The 25,841-nt window shown below is 43.3% G+C and overlaps 1 protein-coding gene across 1 annotated transcript in view; it reads left to right on the top strand.

The window, feature by feature from the left end:
* The window catches only part of LOC111869634, a 129,206-nt gene that overhangs the window by 32,184 nt on the left and 71,181 nt on the right, over nt 1-25,841 (top strand). The window contains exon 2 of the mRNA XM_023861298.2: nt 24,178-25,657. Within this exon, the coding sequence (XP_023717066.1) occupies nt 24,236-25,657 (1,422 nt within the window). The 5' untranslated portion in view covers nt 24,178-24,235. The remainder of the gene's footprint in view (nt 1-24,177; nt 25,658-25,841) is intronic.

The raw sequence follows: 25,841 nt of genomic DNA, 5'->3' as shown, positions 1-25,841 counted from the left end.
ACGGACTACACAACGTTATATCCCACAAGATGGACCTCTTCCTTGGCCCCCAGATCATATAAAATAGCAAGAAACATATTTCTGCAATAAATCTGTTTGCTGGTGACGAATCCTTGCGGTGAAACCAGTGCCACCGGTTGGGTGTCGTGGAAACACGTCTCCGTTGCCGACAGGAAAGAAAAAGTGTCACAAAGGACAATATTTCCGCTTCACTGGGACACTGCAATGAACCAGAACCTCCTGGACAACATTCGCGTCATGATGTACATTACATGTTTGTGGGAAGTTGAAACATGACATGAGCGAAAACAACTCTATTTTTCTATATTTATTTAAAAAAACGCGGGTCACATAGAGCCCGCCGCTCGTTTCGACACTGCCCTTGAAATGAACTTTATTACTTGGATTATTCTTGTGTCCTGAAGAAGATAAAGTAAACTTATCCCTGTAACAGGCCGTGGAGGCCCATATGGTTGTGAGAGGTTGAGGCTCCCACATGTTCTAGACAAACGGCTCAGAGATGGCGGTAAGGTTGTCAGCCTCACGTGCCGGCTACCCTTTACCCCCCAGAAAAATTCCTGGTATTCATTTCTGAGTCGACCCCAAGGCCATAGTGCAGGTGGAAGAGTTAGGTAAATTAAAAAGAAATCCACCTCATCGGGACTCGAACCCGCAACCTTCCGGCTTGTAGCACAGTGACTCAAACAACTACGCTACCGTGTAGCGCGATCTGAAGATAGAGGCGACATACTTCTCCAAAACGCCGGTTTGACTTTCTGCACGCTACATGCATTTATACGTATATACATTTCAGTAAAATATACAGGATGATTCTAAATTATTGTCCGATTTTTCGTAGCCTCTAATTTTCAAACCGGGAAGAACGAAATAAAACTTCTCACGGAAGATAAAAATGTAGAATCAATACTGTAGAATGCTAAAGAACTTCAATATACGCGCCTCTCTTGAAGCTAAGCTCTCTTATTGTTTCCGGTTTCAAAATTATACGTCACGGGAACTCCGACAATAATTTAGACTCACTCTGTAGTTGTAATTTAGGGATAGGACATTTTCAGTTTCAAGTAGAATTTTTGTCTATGAGCTGTGAGCTGAGGGCTGTTGTGGCATGTGAACGAACCATCAAGCAGACTGGGGATCACTTTATGGCAGTGTCAGTATCTAGAAATAGTCGTGGCCTAGTTGAGGTACCATCCCGGGACCTGCTTGGAACGACTCAACAAAACCACTAAAACCGTAACTAAGGACAACCGGTTGAGGCCGCGCCATAGCTCAAGCGCTTAGTGGCTGGCTTCCCGCAGCGGCGGTCCGGGTTCGATCCCGGGTCTGGTCAAGTGGGATTTGTGGTGAACAAAATGGCGCTTGGGCGGGTTTTCTCCGAGTACTTCGGTTTCCCCTGCCAATCTTCATTCCACCAATTGCTCCACAATCACCCTCACCTATCACCTGGGGCTGGTACAATAGGCCAGAAGTGGCCGCAGTACAAGGGACTTAGTCCCACCCCACTAGCAATAAAAAAAAGGACAACCAGTGCCCTGGCCGAGATTCGAATCAAGTACCTCCCTAACAGAGATCTAGAACAGCGCAACTCAAGTGAGTTTAAACCATCAGGTAGCGTGTAGTCCGGTGCAAGTCAATGAACGTTTCGGAGGAACATATGGCTTCTAGCATCAGCTTCGAACTGTAGGCCAAAAAAAAAAAGAATCCAGCATAAGGCAGGCAGCAAGCAGAGCTAGTAGCTTCTTACTGTATTTTTTTTTTGTGAAGATGGTGGCAGGACATTACTCCGAAACTTCGGTAAACTTCTATTACACTACACAGCTTCAAATCCAACTTTTTAAGTTCTGTTGCATTCCTCAATTTATTTTTAAAAATTTTCCTGTCCGTCATGGCCGGACCTAGGGATCTCGATAGGTGTTACTGGCCCTTATTTGGTTTTTGGTATCACTGCAATGAGGCAAATAGGAACAGGCGCTGCTTCTTATTTGCAAAAGGGGCAAAAGGGCAAAAGGACAGCCTTTGTGGTCTAGAGGTCAGAGTTCCTACCTACAGATCCAGAGGTCGCGTGTTCGATTCCCGGCACTACCAGATTTTCTGAGAAGTAGTGGGTCTGGAACGGGGTCCACTCAGCCTCGTGAAGATAATTGAGGAGCTATTTCAAGGAAATAGAAAACCGAAATTAACGGCCGTGATAATCCGTTGCGCTGACCACGTGACACCCTCTATCCGAAAACGTTGGCACTAACTTCGCCGACAAGCGGCGGTAGCTAGGTCCGTATAGTTCGCTTGCGGACTACAGGCCATGGAGTTTGATTTTTTGTTCGTTGCTTATAATAAGATGAATTGTTCTATTCCGATTGGGACCGAAGTGTTTTGAACTTTGAAAAATCCATACAGATATTCCGCTAGAAGTATGATCAGACGGAAACCTCAAGACGTCACCGTCTGCTACAGACTAATCGCCATAAGTACTAATATTAAAAGTTTTCGCCATTAGCGCCCGACCACGATCTGCTACACAGAACAAGTAAAATGCATTGCAGTAAGATTATTCTAGGACCCCAGCCGTTCCCTGGCAATAGCTTCTAACAGTGGAGGTTTTTTGGCTTCCCGCGCTCAGGTCTTTCTTCACAAACTCCCGTACACAACTGAGTAGACTCTAATATTGTCCTTTGTTTATAACATCTCGGCGCGGTCCACACAGAAAACACAGTTCTATTGTTGGCTTTCGTGCCTGTTGCTGCGGGAACGTGTTTACCGAGCCGTTGCCCAGAAACGACCCTAGTATATCCGCTCATCTCGCAGTCGTTGCATAGCAATATACGCTACAATGTGTATAAATAAATGCGTACATAAACGCATGTATTTGTTTGGGACGATGAAATTATTTTTGCTTAAAATTTGCAGAGAATTCTGATGAAAGGTTCCCACGAAAATGAGGTCAAATGAAATATTTAATTAGTAGTATAATTAATTTATACGTTGTAGAATGTAAGGTGCCGCTATTCCTGTAACAGGCTGTGGAGGACGATGGAGTTATGAGACGTCGAGGCTCCCACATCTTCCAGACAATCGGGTCACATTTGGCGGTGAGGTCATCCTCACGCGCCGGCCACCATTTACCCCCAGGAATATTCCTGGTACTTATTTCTGTTTGAATCCGAGTCGAACCCAGGGCCATGATACGGCTGGAAGGATTAGGTCAATTGAAGAAAAGCCAATGACCTCATCGGGACTTGAACCCGCGACCTTCCGGCTTGTAGCATATTGCCTCAACCAACTACTCTATCGTGTTCCCCCAGTTTATGCGTTGTATTGCTTTAACTTATAATTAACAACAAAATCCTTGCCTTCATGGGTTGCAGTAGCGCGCTGTTGTGTCACGGTAATGAAACTTCGGCATCCATGAACGATGGAGTAATTAACAGATTCTCATACGAGTACATGAAGCTAGTCATTCTTATGTCTTACATACATACGCTCATGTACGTTCCGTACATTGAACTGCGGCCCCAGAAAGCTAGAGGATTTGAGTGCAACATACACATAGCCTTGCTTAGAAGAGAACAGCGTCTCCGGACCTCTATTGGCCTCACATACGCTTCAACCTCATAGTATCATTTCAAGGAAAAATTTTCAAAGGTGATTAAATTTTTATGCCAAACTACATACATGCTCTAATACAGCGTTTCTCAACCTGTGGTCCGCAAGCAGACTTAAATTAAATTAAATTAAATTAAAAATTATCCAATCAACACAAATTAAAATTAAATGAGCAAGTAAAAATTAACTATATCATATTTTTTATTTGTTTAATAAAGCTTAAAACTTTGTTCAATGATGATTCACTTATAATAGTTTACTTCCAATTTAATTAATTATGTTTTCATGTATTCAAACATGCTTTTAAATTTATTATGTTATAGATGGCACAGTATGTCCCAAATGTTAGGACACCACGTAGGTTTAAAAAAATAGGCCTCCATAACTTAGTGATCCGTAGAATTTTTTCAGACATTTTACTGGCCCTTGGGCTTAAAAAGGTTGAGAAACACTGCTCTAATGCACGTAATTTAAATGCACATTACAACTTCGTACACTTTAAACAAACTTCATTTTTTCCACGCGCAGAAACAGTTAAAGAAAATCCGACCTTCTTACAGCGCTGATGATGATGATAAAGGGAATTTTATAGCTCGGTAATTCGACGTTTCGGAGGAACGTACTTCTTCCATCTACTAGACCAAAGGGTAACAAATCTGTTTGCTGCTTCTTTCTTGCTAGTTTTTTCCTTGGCTTTCTCTTCGACCCTGAAAATATAAGCAGTATGTTTTTCGAAGCGTCTTTGGAATTCTACCAGACTAACCGGCGTCATATCCTAGGCACTCTTGATGCTCTTTTGATCCGGGTTGTCTGGATCTATAGAGAAATCGGCACTAGACTGGAACCTCCAAGGGGTTCGAAGGCGTGGTCGTCCCAAAAAGACCTTGGAAGAAGTTGACAGAGGAAGAAGCGGTGGAAGTGGGGAAGACAGGGAGAGAGGTAAAGAGAATTGCTTCACAGATGCACTGTGTGCCGGAGGAAGCAACAGGAAGTAACTACTAACTACACGTATTTTCGATCCGTGCTGTACAATGTTGCAAATATATTTCACATACCCCCTTTATGAGGCTTGATATACCCTGGTGAGGGGGGGGCTACATGTATCTGCTATTCAGAACCTCTGAAGAAAGGAATACGGAGCTTTCCAGTACCTGCTGCCGGCTACAGAAACCCGTCAGTTGTAGGAGCTGTCGTATGATAATTCGCTAATGTAAAAGTATTGTAGCATGTAGACCCGTTGTTAGTTAAGCAACAGCACGGTCCGCGCTGATAGCTACGCACGCAACAATTGTACAGCAACATATGAATGGCGTTTTCTGTGCGGTCCGTGCCAAGATGTTACAAGCGGGACAAGTCTAGATCAGGTACTGGAGTGGAGTGGAGCGAGTTGGTTGGTGAGCGAGTAAGTGAACTAGAGGACTGCTGCAGTTCAGTTCTTGTGAGAATCTGGTAGCTGAGGCACGGGGACAGTTCGGAAACCCAGAGGAGAGTGGATGTCCGCCGTTGGAAGCCATTACCAGAGAACTGGCGAAGACACAGGAGGCTGAGAAGACTTAAATGTGTGCTCAAGTGAACTGTAGAGTGTAATAATTAGCAATAGCGCTATAGTTACTTGTAGTTATGAGTTGTGTATATAAATATGCAATAAATCATATTACTAATCCAAACCACGTCTATAGTCACTCATACGCGTGACGTAATACATCATACTGACGGATAAATCGATGTCTGCATTACCTACAAATCGTAGAGACGCGAAATATTTGTCAACGTTTCAGAAATATCGTATAGTCCGAATGTAAGACGTGTGCCCCCCCCCCCAATTGCTTCTTTTCGATGCCTTATATTAAATATGAAGACGATTATGGGGAATTATAATTTCTAATTATAATATATGTAAACAACAACAACTCGTGGCTGTAGTCCGCAAGCGATCTATACCTGGTGAGCGACCGCCGCTTGCCGACGAAGTTAGTGTCAACTTTTGCGGCTAGAGAGTGCCACGTGGTCAGCGCGACGGATCCCCACGGCCGTTAATCTCGGTTTTCTAGACCGGAATAATAATTGTGAAAATATCTAAAATTATATTTAAGGTATTCAATTTGAATATATTTCTTAATAGTATTGTTTTTACTTCTTTTTGCTTACAAACCTCAGAACTAAGTGCCATGCACAATTTTGCAAGAAAATGTTCTTTATTATTTTCTCTTTGGAAAAGCAGGAGATCGTTTTATATTCAGGCTTCTACAGTAAATTCATTTGATATTCTTTCATTTAATCTTTCTTAATCTTAAAGTTTATTTTTACACATTGTACCAATTTTAGGGATTTAGCCTTGAATTTCTGTTGGTAACATTCTATAAAAATTATATGAATTATGGAAATTGCTGTACTATGAGGACAACATCCTGTTAGAGACAATGTTTTGTGTCCCTGCACAAAAATGTAGGCTCAGTAATTTAAATTACAGCCTCCTGTGTCTCGAAAGGAAATCCAACACATGCAACCTTTATGCTGGCCCGTTAAATATCAGAAATGTCTCCTACAACCTTTATAAAACGTCAGAAGATATACCGAGCTTCCAACAAATATCACGTGCTGCCATCTGCAAGCAGCTGCTAACTTCGGAAACAAAGCTTCAGTATAACTTTGGTTGTACAGGCTGGAATGTCAAGGTGCAAGCATGCAATTGTGGTGCAACTTTTTACGACACTTACATTTATATATCCTTTCTCTAGCGCTGAGATAACTGACTCATAAGAAGCCATAAGAAAAGTTATAGTCTAAGGTCCAGTCTGAAGATATATATTTCAAGCTCACATGTGTTTTTTTCTGTTGTTCCGTGGATAAAACTGATAGAAAGGGAACCCACTGACAATATGAATCGTTAACGACAAAGCAGGTTAATGTAGCGGTGAGCTCTAGACTTGTATCAGGGAGGTACTCGGTGCGATTCTCGGCAGGGACACCGGCTGTGCTGATTAATGTTTTTCGTGGTATTCTTCTTCATTCATCTGTCCTTCCGTAGGGAGTCCGTGCCTTTTTTATAAGCAGGATAAGTTAGTAATCAGTGAGTTTTAGGACTGCTGCAGTTTAGTCATTGTGAGCTGTTACTATTGGAAGCCGCTGCCAAGCAATGGCTAGTGAAGACCGTAACAGGCTAAGAAGACTTATTGTGTCCTATAGTGCTTCATGAAGCGTAATAATGAGTTGTGTGTGCAATAAATCCGATTACTAACCCAAACCCTACCATGGCCGCGCCATAGCTCATGCGGTTAGTCGCTGGCTTCCCACCGAGGCGGCCCGGGTCTGGTCAAATGGGATTTGTGGTGGACAAAGTGGCACTGGGGGGTTTTCTCCGAGTACTTCGGTTTCCCCTGCCAATCTTCATTCCACCAAATTCTCCATCGTCATAATTACCCGTTGCAGGCTACAATAGGCCAATCAGTGGCCGCCGTGCCGAGTGGACCCAGTTTGACTCCACACCCCACTATGCGAATTTCTAAAAGATATTAATTTCAAACCCAAACCCAGTCTATAATAACTCATACACGTGACAACTGGTGTCAGAAGTGAAGAGTCTCTGAATATTATAGTCATCCTATGACATAATGAAGAAAAATACGATTGGTACTTCCATATCCTGTCTGCAGCCACCAACTGACTGCCTCCCCTATTATGTTAGCTGCGTATAATAAATAGGGGTTGTAAATTCATGGTCCGCCTATTATTTTTGAAGATTTTCACTTGTGCATCTTAGTCATGTTCTTGAAAGCGCTAGGACCAGTTAGTTGCAGCAAAGGTAAAGCTCCGGACTTGCGTTCAATGGGTGCTTTGTTCGAATCTCTTCTGGGACATAGACCTCAGCCAAATTTCTCGCTTAAAATCCACAGTTTGTCCCAGGAAGGGATCATATGTAGTATGTGTCTGTTCTATGAACCTATACGCTGTGTATTTTATTTTAGAATGAACTAAACCGAAGTAGGTCTGAGCGATATAATCCCAAAAGTGTCAGGGTAAAGGTGCCGATCAGAGCAGCCGTGCGGTCAAAGGCATGGGCTCGAATCCCACTAGAGGCATGGATGTCTGCGTGTGTTTATCGTGTTTGTGTAGTCCTCTGTAGGTGGTGGCCTTGCGACACGCTGATCCCCCTTCCAAGGAATCCTACAGACTATATGTAAGATTAAGAAACTGAATTGAAACGAAGCCGTTCACGGATGACCTATACTCCAGAGGGTGCAACAAGAAATATGATTTATAATTAAAAGTAAAGGCGAAAGTTTAAATTGTCCCTGTGCTTAATTAAGCACCACGCCATGGAGACATGTGGGGAAGTGGAGGTATAGCTCCAACATTCTTGACGCCGGCACTAGATGAAGGTGAGTGGTCAGTTTCATGTCCAGGTCACTTTACCCCCTGAGAAACAGCCCTCGGTACACCCTGGATATGAAACTGGGTGGGACCCAGAACCAGTCTGGACACTGTGAAGTGGCGAAAATTATTTTACACGTGCCGGGAATCGAACCCCCAGCCTGCATCTCGTCGCTATACCGACTGAGCTATCCCATCTCCAGAGTGTAACAAATGTATTCCAATATGGAAGACATATTCTCCAAATGCGTTTTTTTGTGTGTGATCCTGTATACTTCATTGGATTGTGTTTATTATGATTGATATGTTTTTTCCTCCAGCGCTTTTAATCCAAGGCTCTCCGATCCATCCTGAACGCGCCTTGGTACATAAACAACCACAAGACACATGAAAATCTACAAACCAACACAATGCTCAGTGAAATAAAAACGTGGAATACCAAATACTTAAGAAAATTAGAAAACCACACTAAGACACTAACAGTGAACTTACTAGCCAATAGCGAAACTACACAGAGACTGATAGATACACCGTCCTAACTTTATCAGACAGACCTGAGTAAAACCTCAATACTCCTGCAAGAATCAAAATTATACTTAATTGAACAAAAAATGTGCATGAGTTACGCCAATGGACATAGCTCATTCACAGCCAGTATCCGTTGTATGTACATATGCATTTATCGCAGGCTCTGCAGTTTATGTATAATAAACATGTCTTTCCTTCCTTCCTTCCTTCCTTCCTTCCTTCCCCTCGGCAATAGCGCCCAGGGTGAGCTTTGGCCTCCTGAACAATCTTCTCTACAGCCATCCAGGACTGTTTGTCTGGTTTCTGAACAATTTAGTTTTTACGGTGTGAGGTTATTAGCCTCACGCCCAACCCCCAACCTGGAGGACTAGGGTATCCCTCTTTGTCTGACTCCTACCCCTTGAACTATCCGGCATGGGTGACCCTACCAGTAGCTACGCTACCGCCGGCATAGCTCTGAGTCTCAGGAGCACTCAAACCCCACTACCACAATAAGGAGACACCATCGGTGGGGAAATGTGTTTTTGAGGTGTGAGGAGTTCCGAGTTATGAGTTGCATGACTTTATTGGTGAGTGGGCAGAGTAGCCACGTCCGAGCGTGAGGTGTAACGCATGCGCTTAGTGCTCGACCGGGCGACAGCTGCACACAAGAATGCCTTGCGGCACTTCCGCGTCAGTTCCATAGGAGGCAGCAAGGAACTGGAGCAATAGGCGATCTGCAACTCGGGTTACTTTTTCTTTTCTTGCGGTGAGGTGGTACTGTGGCCGCAAATGGGCCTATTGTACCGGCCACGGATGGTAGGATGAGAACGTAGTATTGGCGGAATGAGAACTGGTTGAGAACTTTGAGAAAACCCCGCCCTAGAGTTGAATCGTGACCTTCGCAGCGAGAAGCTGGTGACTGCCACACTGAGATGTGGTGTGGTCTAAATCTTGAACTAACTCGCATGAGTTACTAGTAGTATGTAGCCACTGAACTATTGTGCTTCACATTTGAATAACACTTTATTAATCCTACACTTCGGATAAAATGCAGGGAGCTAACACGTGTGGAGGCGGGATCGAACACCTCCACCGTGACCCTGCGAGTCGTAGGAGGCAACGAAAAGGAAGTCTCAAAACTGAGACAGTAAAATATGGTCGTGAGTCCCAAGGGACTCAGACCCGAGAAAGACTGCGCTGGTAAGGGCCAGAAGCATATATAAAAGACAGACCCGTCCTCTCGTCAGAGAGGGAGCCCCAAAAAACAAGACCGTAACGGTCAAGCAGTAATAAATATCTGGTCATGAGCCCCAGATGGGGCTCGACACCAAGACTTACTGACTGACTGACCGTCAGTCGCAATGTGACTTTGACTTTGACATGAAATGCAGGGCCCTTTTTATGGGGGCGTCATAAAAGTCACTTGGTTCCATGAAGAACTAACCCAGGTGACGAAATCCCAAATAAGCCATGGCCTCACAGTCACACAGTCGCAAGTTGGGTCCTCTGTCAATCCCAGTTTGAAAAGGTGTTCTTTTAGGTGGCAGTGTCCGACTCGCATGAGTTGATTCCATCATCATTGGTAAAATAGCTCTTTTGGAACCATAGCCTTCCTTAGAAGATTCTGCCATATTTGGCTTGAATTAATCTTCCGGTTTTCACGACTTTGGATTTCGTAAAAATAATCATTCTACGGAGAAAACTCGACAGCCTTGCGTCCAACATCGAACCTGGAGGAACTGGCCCCTGTTTTTATGTCCCCTGGTGACGGAGTTGTGCAGTTATACCCCCAGGCACCGGGTCCCCTTTCCGTCGCCTTATACGACTCGAAAGGCTAAGGTGGAGGTGTTCTGACCCGCCTCTACATGGAGGTATCTTCCTTTTATTCAATCCAGATATTCATTATGGCGTTTAAACTGGCACACGATTGGCTTCTTTCCTCAGCCAACCAATCACGTTCTACCTCCTCGCACTTCATATTTACAATCAATTTTAAATATGCCCTCATTTATGTTTAGGTCTATATATTTGTTATTGCCCGTCTAACGCCGTTACCAGTGACTAAAACTATATAGCACGGAATGGAAGGATGATAGTGAATAGTGAATTCGATTGCTGGTCTAATGGCCAAGATTTGAACTGGGGACACCCCAGATAAGAAGAGCTATGACAACCATTGAACCCACTATATGCTTAAAGTATGCATCGTGGTTCGATATTGTGACACGACGCATGAAAGCCGGAATAGCGGAAACAGGACGGAAGTCCATTGCTAGCCAACGTCCGTCACAACAGACATTTTCCATGGCTACCGGTAGCAGAGAAGAACAAGTCAGGGTTCGAATACCTCCACCGCGACCCTGCGAGTCGTAGGAGGCGACGAAAAGGAAAGTCTCAAAAGTGAGACAGTAAAATATGGTCGCGAGTCCCAAGGGACTCGGACCCGAGAAAGACTGCGCTGGCAAGGACCAGCAGCATATACAAAAGACAGACTCGTTCTCTCGTCAGAGAGGGCGTCCACAAAAAAAAAAAAGGTAACTGTCAAACAGTGATAAGAATCCGGTCGCAAGCTTTATGCCAAAACCGACTGGCCGACTGAGACTCAGACCAGACTCACTCAGAACGAGTCAGTCATAAGGGAGCTCTCATTCGGGATTGATTAATTGGTAAGAGAATTCAGAAGTTGGGTGTTCAGCTGTAGGGCGTTAACCAGCGGACACCGGAAGCCGAAGATGTGACCGATCAGTAAATTAGAACCAAGTCAGTCACAGTAGACACTCGTAGTCCAGTAAGGAATGGGGCGAGTCTTAGGCAGTCATCAAGAGTGAGCTGTTATAATTGACTGTAATTATGAAGAAGTGCCAGTAATTCCAATCATCCAATCCAAGAACCCATTACTATTAGCCACGCAAACCCCGAATACGTGACAGTATTTTCAAAATTTCGTTTTCCACCAAGGTAACCTTCCTATCTTACTAGACAAAAGCAATTAAGGATTAAAATTGCTTGCTTCACAACACTTTGTGAGTAACCTCAATATTTCTAGCGACCTTAATCATCTCGATACCGTAGTCTGTATAGCGACTGGCTACGGGCTGAACGATCAAGAGCTCAGAGTTTGAGTCCCGGTAGGGTCAAGAATTTTCTCTTCTCCACGTCGTCCAAGCCTGCTCTGGGGTCCACCTAACCTTATATCCAATGGGTACAAGGAGCTGTTTCCCCGAGGGTAAAGTGGCCGGGGCGTGAAGCTGAACACTCACCTCCAGCTGGTGCCGAGTTCAAGAAAATCTGGATCTATACACCCACTACCCCATACGCCTTCATGGCGTAATGCTTAATTAGCTAAGCACAGGGAAAACTTTGCCGTTTTTTTACCTCTTACCCTAATCATCTCTGTATGTTCTACATAAAAAAGGGTTCAGCCAAATAAGGGCCATAGACGTACTCATTTTTCAGATGAAAGCAGCGCCGTGCTGTTACTTTAAGCGCAAATGTATTTTGTGAATATGGTTAATCCGAAGTATTCCCCTTCTGCCCTGCTATGTTGTTAGTCTGAGTGACCTCGAGTAGCGGTGCCTCGCTTAATGCACACGGCTCAAGTTGCAGGTAATGACAAGTATGAATAAATTATGTGAAACTTTCGCATGGCAGACTGCAACGGGATGAGCCCAAGCGACTGACCCGCCTTCATCTTCTTCATGGCTCTGTTACCAGCAACCTTCAAGTCACAATGCAGTCATAATTACAGTTTCCATGAGCGCACTGCACTTGCTGTCTACAAGTTTCAGTGGCTGTATATCATAAAAAATCAATTAAATCTATCACACAAATTAGTAAAAATATTTTCAGTCTTTAGCCTACTTTCCTTATTTTGAATCTTTTTTTCTTCAATTGACCTAATCCTTCCAGCCGCAGTATGACCCTGGGGGCGACTGAGCTTCTAACAAATGAGTACCTGGAATCTTTCTGGTGGTAAAGGGCGGCCGGCGTGTAAGGCTGACAACCTCACCGTCGTCTGTGAGCGAACTATCTAGAGAGAACGTGGGAGCCTCGACGTCTCACAACCCTATGGGCCTCCATGTCCTGCTACAGAAATAGCTTTACCTCTTTTTTTTTTTACCTTTCACATGTAGCGGCAAGGTTACAGCCTGGACGACCGAGAGATGGAGGTTCTTTTTATTGTTTATTATAGATAGCGCAGTCGGTATAGCGACTGGCTACTGGCTGGACGACTGAGATGTTCGAGTTCGAGTCCCGGTAGGGTCAAGAATTTTCTCTTCTCCAAATTGTCCAGACCGGCTATGGGGCCCACCCAACCTCTTATCCAATGGGTACCGAGGGCTATTTCCGCGGGGATAAAGCGGCCGTGGCGTGAAGCCGACCACTCACCTCCAGCTAGTGCCAAGGTCAAGAAATTATGGATCTATACATCCACTCACCCACACCCCTTCATGGCATAGTGCTTAATTCGTTGAGCACAGGGACAATTTTCCTTTTACCTTTTAATAGCCTACAACACCGAATAGTACAGAGATTTGTAAGAAACCGATCTTTGCCTATCGAAGGCACGCCTACTGTCTCGTAATTTGTCCGGAGGGACAGAGGAAAATCATGAAACACTCATTCCGCATAGCCGATGTGCAAGCCGAGATTTGAAACAAAAACTTTCCGAATACAGCTCTAGAGCTTTACCTCTGCATCATATTTGTGTATCGGGATTCGATTCCAAGCAGGGACAAGAAACTTTCTACTTCTCACATAGCCCGAACCGGCTCTGGGACCACTTATTCTTTATCCATTATGGGCCTGGGGCTCTTTTTCCCGGGGTAAAGCGGCTAGAGCGTCAATCTGACACACATTATGCCTACTTTAACATTACATGGAGTTATGTCTCAAGAAGGACTTTTCTGTATGGCGTTAGTTATTGTGGCGTGTAACAACAGCTGCGTTGTCTCTGCTTTAGTAGAAACCGTGGCTGGAGGATTTGCGTTTCCTTTGATTGTATCCCGTCTGGTATGCAATTTCTCCATTCAATGCTTCCAGAGTCTCTTCAGGCGGATCGAGGAGACTGAAAATTGACTTGCCCTCGAACCGGATGGTTTCTCAAGCTATGAAAGTTGCTTTTGTTTCATTCACTGCATCAGAACTATTGAAGTACTTTCCAATATAAGTTAAGCTGACATTTGACAGTGATGCCATATTTTTATATCTTATCTAACAACCTAATTCATTGTATCACGATCTTTCTTGTAAATGTGACAGTTGCTCAGCTGCTCAAGTCTTTCCAAGCCTTTTATTTTACCCGATTCCCGATTGCTATGGTCACAGAATCTCGTCACTCGTTTCACGGTAGTCATTCCGTGATTTAACGGGATGACGTTTATGAGAAATATAACGTGAATATTCTTCCAATCTGCCAAGTTCGACACCAGATAGCATTAATATCAGTATTGTCGCCTCTGACGCTTGCCCGGCCGAACGATTTTCATGTAGCTTTTAGATTATTGCATTGTAATAGGTGACGGTTTATAATTATTTATGCTTGCTACGAGGTTATGTTTGTGTATTACGTCATTTTCACGCAGTAGAATAATTCATGTATTTATACCAGTGACATCTGTGTTCAAAATTGTGCCCTGCAAAAGGAAAAAAATTTCAAGGTGAAAGAATGTAACGAGTTCAAGTTATGAAATAGAAGCAGGGAGACACTGGTCAAGCATGAAGACAAGAAAAAAAATGATTACAATTGAATTTCAATTGGCTTTTCATTACTATAAAAATAAAGTAACAACCTAATTGGTGTAAGTACGACGACCAAGTTTACGTTTAAAAATTAAGTTTTAGAAAAATGACCAAGAACATTAATCAGAATTCGACAAAGGAATTAGGATTTGAGGCAGGGGACGCATCCTATCTGCAACACATTTTAATTATGTTCTTCACATAAGGAAGTTCTCTAACTGCACGCACTAATAAAGTAAACGTCCTATATTACATTAATTTCTGGGTAACATACATTTATAGCGATATGAAGTACTGGAGTAAGAGCAGGGTGCATGCAAGACATCGCAAAATTCCAGCTTTCCGGAGCTTGTCCGTCACAAACCCTACATTGACCAGACCTCGAACTTGGACCCTCCAGTAGAGAGATCTATTCTCTAGAACAGCAGGGCCTTAATACTGTAGCATGTAGACCCATTCCTAAGTAATGAATCTGTAAACAATGCCCATTGCTAGGCAACAAGTTCCTAACGCGCCAGTGGATTGGCTTCAAGGCGGTGTTTACTGCGCGGTTCGAGCCAATAGCTTTTCAGGCAACAATGAATACAGAAACAGAAAAAAAACGGTGTTTTCTGTGCGGTCCTTGCCTAAATGTTATAAGCAATAAAATTAGTGAAAACAGACTGTGACTGAGAAATGACAGACACGACCTCTCGTCAGAGAGGGAGCCCCAAATGAACAGGACAGCAACTTTCATATAAAGAAGAAAAAAAAATCTGGTCATGAGGCCCAGTCGGAGCTCGACACCAAGACAGACAGACTGACTGACCGTCAGGTGCAATGTGACTTTGACTTTGACTTGAGTTAAGTGGAGCGCAGTGAGTTGGTTGGTGAGCTGGGAAGTCAGTTAGAGGACTGCTTCAGTTCAGCCCTTGTGAACCATTGCCTTGAGAAGCTGGTAGCTGAGGCATGGGGATATTTCGGAAACCCAGAGGAAGGGGACGGTCCACCTTTGGAAGCCGCTACCGAGCAACGGCTTGTGAAGTGATCGTGGACACTAGCCTGTGTGTGAGATAGTGATTTATAAAGTGTAGTCACGATTTGTGTAAGTGTTCAATAAAACCAATTACCAAACCAAACCCCGTCTATAATCACTCTTACACGTGACAATATAAAAATCTTATATCAGTGCGGGGGGAGTGGAAGTATAATTCCCCGAATTCGTAACCTCGACACTTTCACGTTCCGGCTGTTATGTCCCAGAATAAAATAGCCCGATGTGCATTGAATGGACCACAGAGCCAGGTGTACCAATTGTAACAACAAACACACAAAACTCATAAGCAGGCTTTCAGTGTATGAGTAGGGAACACGCAAGTGTTTCGTCACATTTTACCAACCCCTGACGAGAAGAATGTATATATATTCAAGCTTCTTTATTTATTTTAGAATGCATATAAACTTGGGAGATACAAGAATCTTTTTCCGAGCGTCTGTAATAAATCATTGTGATAAGTTTTATTTAAATAGAAGTGTCCCACTTAAAAGTAGTTCGACGAGTCTTCTTGTACACAATGAAACGAGAATGGATACAGCTTTTGTACGCCTCACCAATGTGATTCAAAGCGTTCCTAGCGCTTCACAGGCAACTGAAAGAGATGCACTTAGTGGAATTTGGGTTACATGCCGGTGTGGGCCCGGAACGGCAATTGCAGAGTGACTCAGCAAGACTGGAAAAGTGTAGTATTGCGTGGAAATCACATAGTTCACAAACTCATTTTTTGTGTGTTCCCATTTTTCATTGGCACTGGGGGATACCTGAGTCGGCATAGTGACTGCCTATGGGCTGGAAGGCGGAGGAATTTGGATTCGATTCCCGGCAGAGGCAAGATATTTTAACCTGTATATCCATTGCTTGACAACCGCTTGGGAAACACATTCCCACAACACACTTGCACGCAATAACATGACTTATATTGCTCTTCTCAACAATAGGGAAGCAATGTTTTCTGTAGGTCCGTGTCGAGTCTATATAACGAAAGTCTGTAGCTAGGAGTATACTAGAGGATTAGCATTTGAAAATTGGGCTGAGTTCTGGAGGGTCGGCATTACAAGGCGATTAAGCAAGAAATGGCAAGAAGACTTCATGGTGATTTGAAATTATAGTGCCTGTGATAAATCCGTTGCCAGGATACGACTAGTCAGGACTGAGAATCCTAGTGCGTGTGCGACGGTAAGCTGGAAAGTGTCTAGAATTGCGAGAGAGCTATAATTGTCTGTAGTCCCGAACTGTGTGAATGTATAAGGTGCAATAAATCCAGTCATCCAAACCAACACCATTTATTATTCGCCACGGAACCCCAGACACGTGACAATATATATCGTTTTGGGACCCACCCAATCGCTCATCCTGTGGGTATCGGGTATATTTCTCCGAACGTAAAGGGGTCGGGGCGTGAAGCTGACCACTCACCTCCATCTAGTGTTGAGGTTAAGAACGGTGGAGCTATACCTCCACTCTTCCGTAATTCATGACGTGGCTCATAGTTTATTAAGCACAGGGACACATTTACCTTCATCTTACTTAAGTCAGTAAGTGTTAAGTTGCGGTATCAGAACCCCAAGCTAATATCAAAGCCCGCAATTGGGCATAATCACGAGCTACTTCCAAATATCTCCAATTTCCATAAACTACTAACACCTGATCCCATCTGCTTTTCGATCTTCGAATTGGACTTTTTAAAAAAAGTTACCATGCTAATATTTTTTATTAATTTCTTGTTTCCTGCAAGTTATTCATATTTCCCCCCTATCATTACCTCAGAAACCTCAATCATTACCTGTTTTGATAGATGCCCTGTATAAACCAGTAATTTTCTACCTATCTTCCTTTTCTTCCTCCTCGTCTGGCTTTATACCCCTTTCAGTTTAGCTTTAATGTCCTTCAGAATTACGGTCTATTCTTCTCCATCTTGAGCTCTTAGTCTCCATCTCTACAAGCCTGAAGTTTTTATATCAGTGTCTACATGATCTAACCAACTCCGTGTCTACCTTTCGGCTTGGTGTCGCGTATCACTGTTTGCATACTCCTACCCGTGTCTTCCATTTTGGCATTCCCCGGCCGATCCAGTCTATTAATTTTGGTGACTTATATGCGTTCTGTAGTTCCAGATTGTTTCCTATTCTCCGCACTCCTTGTTCACATTTTGGTCCGTAAATTTTCCTTAAAACCTTTCTTTCCCAAGTCATCAGAGTGGATGCCATTTGCCCTATAACCTAGACCAGTTCGTAATTGACAAACGTAAAACCATTTCGTGTGCGGAAGCGTTGTGACCTGCTGCGCTCCAAGTATCCTAGTTTCTAGGGCATTCCATATGTATCTGTTCGGAAATGAAAATCCGGCTGTTGGCTGCTGGTGGCAACGCCTCGTGAGTTTCGTGTGATGCCATCCGACCGGAAGCAAACGCCAGTCGGCTTCCTGTCGCTGCACATGTTCCTCCAACTCGTTATACTGATTCCTCGCCCTGGAATGTGGAAGAAACAGTTCTCTCCCGTTCAGATATTATTCTGAGTACTTCAGATATTTACTACAGATGCAAGAAACACGTGATCTTCGTTGTTTCTCGTAATTGTAGACTAAAAAGTGGCCGGTTACTTTGGTTCAATAAACATATAGTTAACTACTGTTATGAGTTCTTTGCGTGATGTGCACGAAATTAATGCGTGCAGAACTAGTTGTGTCTGTCTGTCCGCAGGTTTCAACTCGAGAAGTGTTAAATGGACTCCAGTGAAATTCGGTGTAGACGCTACGTCATTACACACTATCCCAGACTTGTATTTTTAAATATCATACAATCAGTAACACCAACATGACAGATGCACAAACGTGTGATGTGGGAGCACAGTACCGCCACTTAATACAGAGTTCTGAGACGTAATAATGTGAAATATATGATAAAAATATGGCGGGATGTGTGAAGTCTGTATTTAATTTCGGGCTTGATAGCGAAAACTACTGAATTGCTATGCGTCTGGAATTTGGTAATAAATATACCACAGAGATGCTTACAAATTCTCCGTTATATAGTATTGCGTCTAAGTCAACAAATAAAAACATGGCAACGACGCGAATCTCTGTAGGTGCATGGAGCAAATTTAAACTTATTCCAAAGAAAAAATGTATTTAATTATATTAACGTGTTCATGAACTCTATTAGCAGTATCTATGAGATCTTGGTATGCAAAAGCCCGAAGAGCTCATGTGAGGAGTCTATATCCTGGTGCAGATTACGCCATTCAAGTATTGTTTATTTAGAATTTCAGCTTCTGGTTTATAGCGCTATGTAATCTTAGAGGTAGCCACCAGTTTCTTATTGTAGAGGAAAATATTGCAAATACAAAGAAGGACTAGGCAATGCCCATCCGGCCTTCTGTAGCACATTCTTATAAACATCTCATTCTATAACAGCGCTAACCCCGCGATTCTTAATATACACCTTAACTTAAATCCGAGAATATACTGTTAATAATCAGTACAATTACTTCTTTTGCTTTTCTTCCATGCCTATTTTATATAAATATGGGAATCTTGTTTATGAAATAACAGACACCTTACACAAATATACATATTTTCCTCTAGCCTTAAGAGCTCTGTAACTGACTGGGTATTCTGTTTTACTGTTCTCTGACAGAATGTCCTTCCTTGTTGCCCTCTGGCCCTCGTACTGTTTACAGCCCCAGAAGATGTGTTCCTCCGTTTGCAGCCCATCACCACATTCGCATTCGGCCGTGGGCACAAAGTTAAATCTGTTTAGACTTGCTTTAATAGTGACCAGCTTTTATGATTGAGACTGCTACCTCCATCTTCAAGGTAGTCAGGAGACCAGAACATAAATTTTCACTGCAGTGAAAGCATTGAATATCGTCAAGGCATAAATGTTCTGTTTAATATAACTGAACATATCTGACTTATTAACGAAACATGTCAAAAGGCATGATACGATCATATATATATTTATTTATAGTTTATTTAATGGCCCCAATTTATCCGAGAACTCACACAAACTATTCCTATCCTTAACCAGATCACTTAAACCACACCTTCACAAACCATTTCTGTAATATTTTAAGGACCGGTCGGTCGGTTAAATTGCTACTGGTCCTCGTCAGCACAGTTAGTCCTGATTTCGAGGGCCCTCTGGATCCATAACCAAGATTTTTCTCTTCTAGACATGTACTTGTTTAAAAGTAGGACCTCCTATTCAACTAGTGGAGGGGTTTATCTACTGCTGGTCGTTCTCCTTCTTCTGGATACGATCCGAGTGGGCGCTCACTAACTGACCCTCACACACACACACACACACACCTCTCCTGTCAGCCTATTCCCCTCAACTCACTCACCGAATTCAAAGTCAAAATTATGCTACGACCGACGGTCAGTCGGCCAGGCTGTATTGGCGTAAAACCCCATCTGGGACCCAATACCGGATTTTTGTTACTGTCACAGTTGTGGGTTTGTTGTCCTCTGACGGGAGGACGGGTCTGTCATTTACAACTGCTGCTGGCCCTCGTCAGCCGAGTCATTCTCGGGTCCGAGTTTCACGGGACTCATGATCATATTTTACTCTAACAGATTCGAGACACCTCCAACCTGGAGTGCCAGGTCCCCGTATTTATATCCCCCAGGAATAGGGTGGCCCAGTTTACCCTCAGGCACTGGGCTTGCTTTTTCATCGCTTTTTATGACTCGCAGGGCTACGGTGGAAGTATTGGAACCCACCTCAACATGGGCTTCAAAGACTGAATACCTTCAAATTAATATATAAAGATTCATTTCGTACCTCACAGGAAACACATATCACAACTAAAAACAGTAAAATATTACTCCTGTTAAGTGAAACAATCGCTGGTTACTGTGAGAACCATGCGAAACACACAAATGCGCTCTGTGGGCAGAATGCAGAGTTTTCATATGTTAAAGAGTATGATACATATAGTAACCACCCGGTTTTAAAGTGTTACGGGGTAGTTTAGCATCGTCACATTTACACCTAAATCCGTTTTTCATGGGTTGGACTAATTTTCTAATGAAGTTCGAGAAAATTCTCACGTATGACAACCTTTAACTGCGCTTTGTCCTCCTAATTGCAATTCTAAGAAAGTACATAGATTTCTTTTGTTACTGGATAGCAGACCCGACTTGGTGTCACTTTCCCTTCAAAACAAGACAAAACAGCATCACGCAGGACCACTCTACATCCGTCATTCATGTCCCCAGCCTTGCTCCAGCGATAAAGCATTTTCTCTTCAGTTTTCTCTTTAATGCATTGTCTCTGAAATATCGACGCTGATATGGAATAAAAGCACATTGATGTACCCATTCTCACAGACAATACAATGCAATTACACCACATATATCTAATTCATCCTCAAAACATCATTTTAAAGTCCCAGCCGGAATATGATGGGAATTTAGAAACAAGCTTTCATTTCGTGAAAGGCAGTATTTATTGAGGTATCAAGGTTAGAAATTGTGGGAGATATTCAAAACGAATGGACTACATAACAAGATACACATGCGGCTTTAAGTTAATTTACCCAGATAAGTGGAATTTCACAAGTGTCACTGTTTGATACGAAAAGAAGAAGTGCTGGGAAGAACTAATCGCCTACTTTCCATTGATACATGGACCGCATTGCAAACGATACACCAAACAATTGGTCAGTAGTTTGCACATGTATTCGTTGCCGCGGAAACGATTTTACCGAGCCTTTGACTAGCGATGAGAAGGGCATAAACATGCGGGCACGCGGACTGACGGGATGGACTGAGGTGTGATGATAGGCATACCAAGTTTCAGAAAGACTGGTTCAGGCATTAGAGAGTTACACACACAGACGCCATGGTGATATCATCAGCCTAGTTCTATTTTTTAAAGAAATTTGGCTAAAAATGTTTCTAATAGGAATTGCGTATTACGAGCCCTGGCTGCTAGTATCGACATTTCTGAACGTAATCACATGAAGATGGTAGTAGCTCATAGAGTCGAGTAACATCAGGACGTTTATAGAACCCAAAAGTTCATTGCCCTGTTCACAAGAGCACTCGCACTGGGCCCTATTTCGAAATCTTGTGAGGAGTAATTTTCTCACGCAGACAATTTTTAATTTGAAGATATTCATCTTCTGTGATATAACTCCATGTAGTCTGTTGAAAGTCAGCCGACGTTTCGGAGGAACATATCGCCTCCATCTTCAGGGCCGAAGAATAAGCCATGCAAGAAACCAGAACGGAAGCAGGTGGCAAACAGAATTTTCACGCTCGTTTATTTGGCCTATTTTTCGACTTTGAAGAGAGGCAACATTTTCCTCTGAAACGTCGCTGTGAGAACCTCAAAACTTACAATTTATAATTTTCTTTTCTATTATTAAAATTTTGGTTATTTTTATATGCAGGTAAAATTGGAATTGGCAAGTCAAGGAGTATGAGATGGGCGGGGCATGTAGCACGAATGGGAAGAAGAAGACGAATGCATGTAGGTTATTGGTGGGAAAACCAGAAAGAAAGAGACTACTAGGAAGACCAAGATCTGGTGGTCTGACAAAATTAAAATGGATCTTAAAGAGATAGGATTGCATGGATTGGATTGATCTGGCTCAGGATAGGGACCATTGGAGGGCTCTTGTGAACACGGTAGTGATTCTTCTGGTTCCATAAAATGCTGGTAAGTTCTTTAGTAGCAGCACAATTGGCGGCTTCTCAAGTGGGGCTCAGTGCCATGAGTGATTTGTATGCATTTTAATGTTATCCTCCCATGCATTCCCAAAGCCTCGCAATTGCCTTCTTTATTTAAGGTTATCCAACTGTATAATATTTATGCATTTTCATCTGTTCCATGCCCCACCCACTCGTAGGTTTGTTCACTATGAGAATATTTTCTGACGTGTCCTCGCATACCATCAGCAGCCCTGAACTATGGATCCCGTTGTAAAGTGAGGTGCATGGCGATACATCTGCAGTTATCACGACTTTCGCTCCACAACGCATAACCTTCTACAAATTGCAGTTTGTTATTTTCTGACGCTATCAGCAGCTGGACTGTACATCGTATAGGGTCGAAAGGTCAATGATGAATTGTAATGGGTTTGGAAGGAATCTGTCGTAGCCTATCAAGGTACTATCCTGGAATATGAATGGATGGACTGAGGAAAATCTCAAAAAACCTAATTCAGAATAGCTGGTGTCCCGAATTAGGTTCGAACCGAGCACGACCAGGATACAATTCCAGAGCGTTATCGCTACATAATCCCGTTCGCTGATAAATCTATTTTATAAAAAAGTTCTGGGAAAATCTAATCGCTTACTTTCCTTGTATATGTCACGGACCGCATAGAAAACGAAAAAATGGAGTGGATACACAGACAGGATTTTTTCAACGTGAGGAAAGTAGGCTAACTAGATATGTCAGAAGCTTCTGCTTTTCTGTTGTGGGTTCTTAACTTACTACTTACTTCGACAAATTTAAGGGTTTTATTATCATCAGGTAGTAAGTCGATCACATTGGCCGGCCGCGCGGTCTAGAGCATAAACTGTCTTCGCTTGCTCGGACGCTTTGATCGTGGGTTCGAATCCCACTCGAGGCATGCATATCTGTGTGCATTTATTCTGTATTTGTGTTCTTCTGTGTGTAGGTAGCGTACTTGCCACGGGCTGATCCCTCGTCCAAGGAGTCCTACCGACTGTGTATAGGATTAATAAATTGAAAAGAGGCCAAGGTCCAACATAAAAGCGGTAGGGCCACAGATAGATTAGATAGTAAAAAGTAAAAGCTAATTTGCTCCTGTTCTTAATTAATTAGGCACCACGCCTTGAAGATGTATGTTGGATTGGACATACAGGGTGTTTCACGACTTTAGGGCATAACTGCAGGAGGTGATTTCCTAGGTCTCTGTGATCAAAAATGTTCATATAAACATACGTCCGGTTTTGGATGGTTACGGAGTTATGACCGTTTTTTCATTCACGTACACGCCCTCGTGTGAACTGCCTCTGTCTGCTGACGGGTCGCTGTTTTTAGCCAGCTACAGACAGAGCGTTCTCGTTATCTCGACACTTGAGAGCTACCTAAGGCGGGGTGGGTTGGTATGTCTGGCGCGGTTCACAACCGAGCGGCAGCCTGTGTTGCGGCCGGCGGTGGCATTTTCGAAAATCGACTTTAAGCACCAATAAATTCAAATTAAAGGTAATTTCACGAAGTTAACTTTACAGCCATACTTTAAATGTATCATGTATTATGCTGGCTTATTATTTTGTTCCATTTATTGTCAGTAATCGTTACCTTCGATTCTGAGTTTAAAACGGCCATAACTCCTTAACCGTCCAAAATCGGACACATGTTTATATGAACTTTTTTGATCACAAAGACCTAGGAAATCACCTCCTATAGTTATTCCCTAAAGTCGTGAAACACTCTGTATAGCTTCAACATCCGTGATCTGAGCGCTAGATGGAGATAGGTGGTCAGTCGGGTCTGGTAATTTGTTGCTGTCCTTCGCTAGTGCAGTTATTCTTGGTTCCTGGTCCCGCTGGGACCCGTAATCATATCGTTCTGTCAGGACTCTTAAGTCGTGAGACTCATGGGTGGTCAGCTTCACTTCCGGGCCACTTTGGATCCGAGGAAATAGTCCCCGGTACCCATTGGATAGGAGTCTGGGTGGGCCCCGAAGCTGGTCTGGACTCTGTGGAGAAGAGAATAATCTCTTGAACCTGCCAGGGACTGAATTCCATAGCCCCTTGCTCGTCGCTGTACCGACTGAGCTCACCCGAGGTTCGACTCTACATACGGCGCTTTAACAATTACGAATACTTGTTGTGTTGATGGTTTGATAAAATAAACTTTGGTGTCGTGTGCAACAGGAATCACAGCTCAATAATTTGTCTCTGGTTTGTTTCAGGGAGGTGACACAAAGTGCGTCTTCGGTGAAGTGTGATTACAATGCCACATGAAACGCAATGAAGGCGGAAGTGATTGGGTGGGTGGCCACAGCCGTTGGAAGTCCGATAGTGATCGTGACACTCTGTTGGACACTGGTGATCTTCCACTGTCACCGCCATTATTGGCGGTCCACGGATCTGCTCATCGCCGCCATATTGTCACAAGGTGTTGTGAAACAGATAGCGACGTTTGCTTACACCGTACTAACATTGCTACAAACATTAGACTCAAACGAGGCCTGGTGTTCAGCAATTGTGTGGCTCCTAACATCGGTACACATTCTCCAAGCAGGAACCCTTGCAACGCTCATTTTGTCGCGGCTTCTAGCTGTTCGGTCTCCTCTGAAATACCGACAAGCTGTCAAACGTACCCATATTGTGTATCATCTTGTTTCATTATCAATCCTGAGCTCATGTATAGGCTTAGCGGCAGTGTTGGCAGAAAGGAACGACCATGGATTACAGGCAGTAACTAATTCAACAGTCGGTAGTTACGATATGAAAACACAACACTGTACCTTTCTACCTCATGAAATGGATCGAAGATATGCAATACTTTCAATTACGCTTCATTCACTACTCGATGTTATGTCTCTCGTTGCTCTAATTGTTACGCTTTTCAGTTGGTGTTGCCTTTACAGGCGCCAGAAATCGAATATTAGTGTTTCCCAACCTTCAACGATGATAGGAAGTCATGGAAATCAAAAGAGACAATTACTAACCTCATCTTCCGATCTTTCAGCTATGTCAGATATCTCTGTGACATCAACTGCACGAAATGGCAGCTCGACAACACAAAATGGAGGTAATGGAGGTAGTGAAGGGAGAAGAAACGCCGAGATATTGTCTGGAAAATGTACAACAAATGATAATCAATTCATGAATGGCTTAATGGAATCTAATTCAAGATACATCGAAAATGGTGACGGTAAGCTGCAACCAACAAAGACATACGCAACGCCTCCGCCCAAAACTACGAGTTTAGATGCCCTACCCACTCTCTCTTGCAGTATTGGTTTCGGCAGTGCTTTGAAATCTGCGAGTGACGCGAATTGCTTCCGTTCTAACGCCAACAATGCGTTTCATACAGTGTTTCCCAACTCGTCTGACCACGTCATCAACTCCTCCGTTGATACTTTGAAGTCCTGCGCTGTCATCTCGAGTTATAATCACACCGCTCCAAAGTCTCTCACGACTAGCGGCTCCAACTACGAGACTTACGACCGGAACTACAGAACTCCTGGTAATGGAAATACCGAAGATGGATGTCGCTGGACATCAGAATCTTCGTACATTTCTACATCCACATCTTCGACTAACAGCAGGGCCCCTTGTCTTGCCAGGGACGATGGGGTCGTGGTGGAACAGGAGGATTTGAGGCTCTCATCGGTAATACCTGTGCTGGTGCTGTGTTACGCCATCAACCACCTTCCAGTACTGGTGAGTGGGCAGGATGGTGTCGTAAGATTTTTATTGTTTAGCTGTAGAACATACTGCTGAAGGATCTTTTTCCTTATTTCGTTATGAAATAATGGCATTTCCGAAACATGTTTTTGTTTTTGTAGTCTTACAGTGTGACATCCGCCTGCAGAGAACAACTGACCGGAATAAGGTTTTGGGGGGG

The sequence above is a fragment of the Cryptotermes secundus genome, unplaced genomic scaffold (genome assembly GCF_002891405.2).
Source record: "Cryptotermes secundus unplaced genomic scaffold, Csec_1.0 scaffold611, whole genome shotgun sequence".
Taxonomy (NCBI): domain Eukaryota; kingdom Metazoa; phylum Arthropoda; class Insecta; order Blattodea; family Kalotermitidae; genus Cryptotermes; species Cryptotermes secundus.
This window is presented reverse-complemented; position numbering and strand designations above follow the sequence as displayed.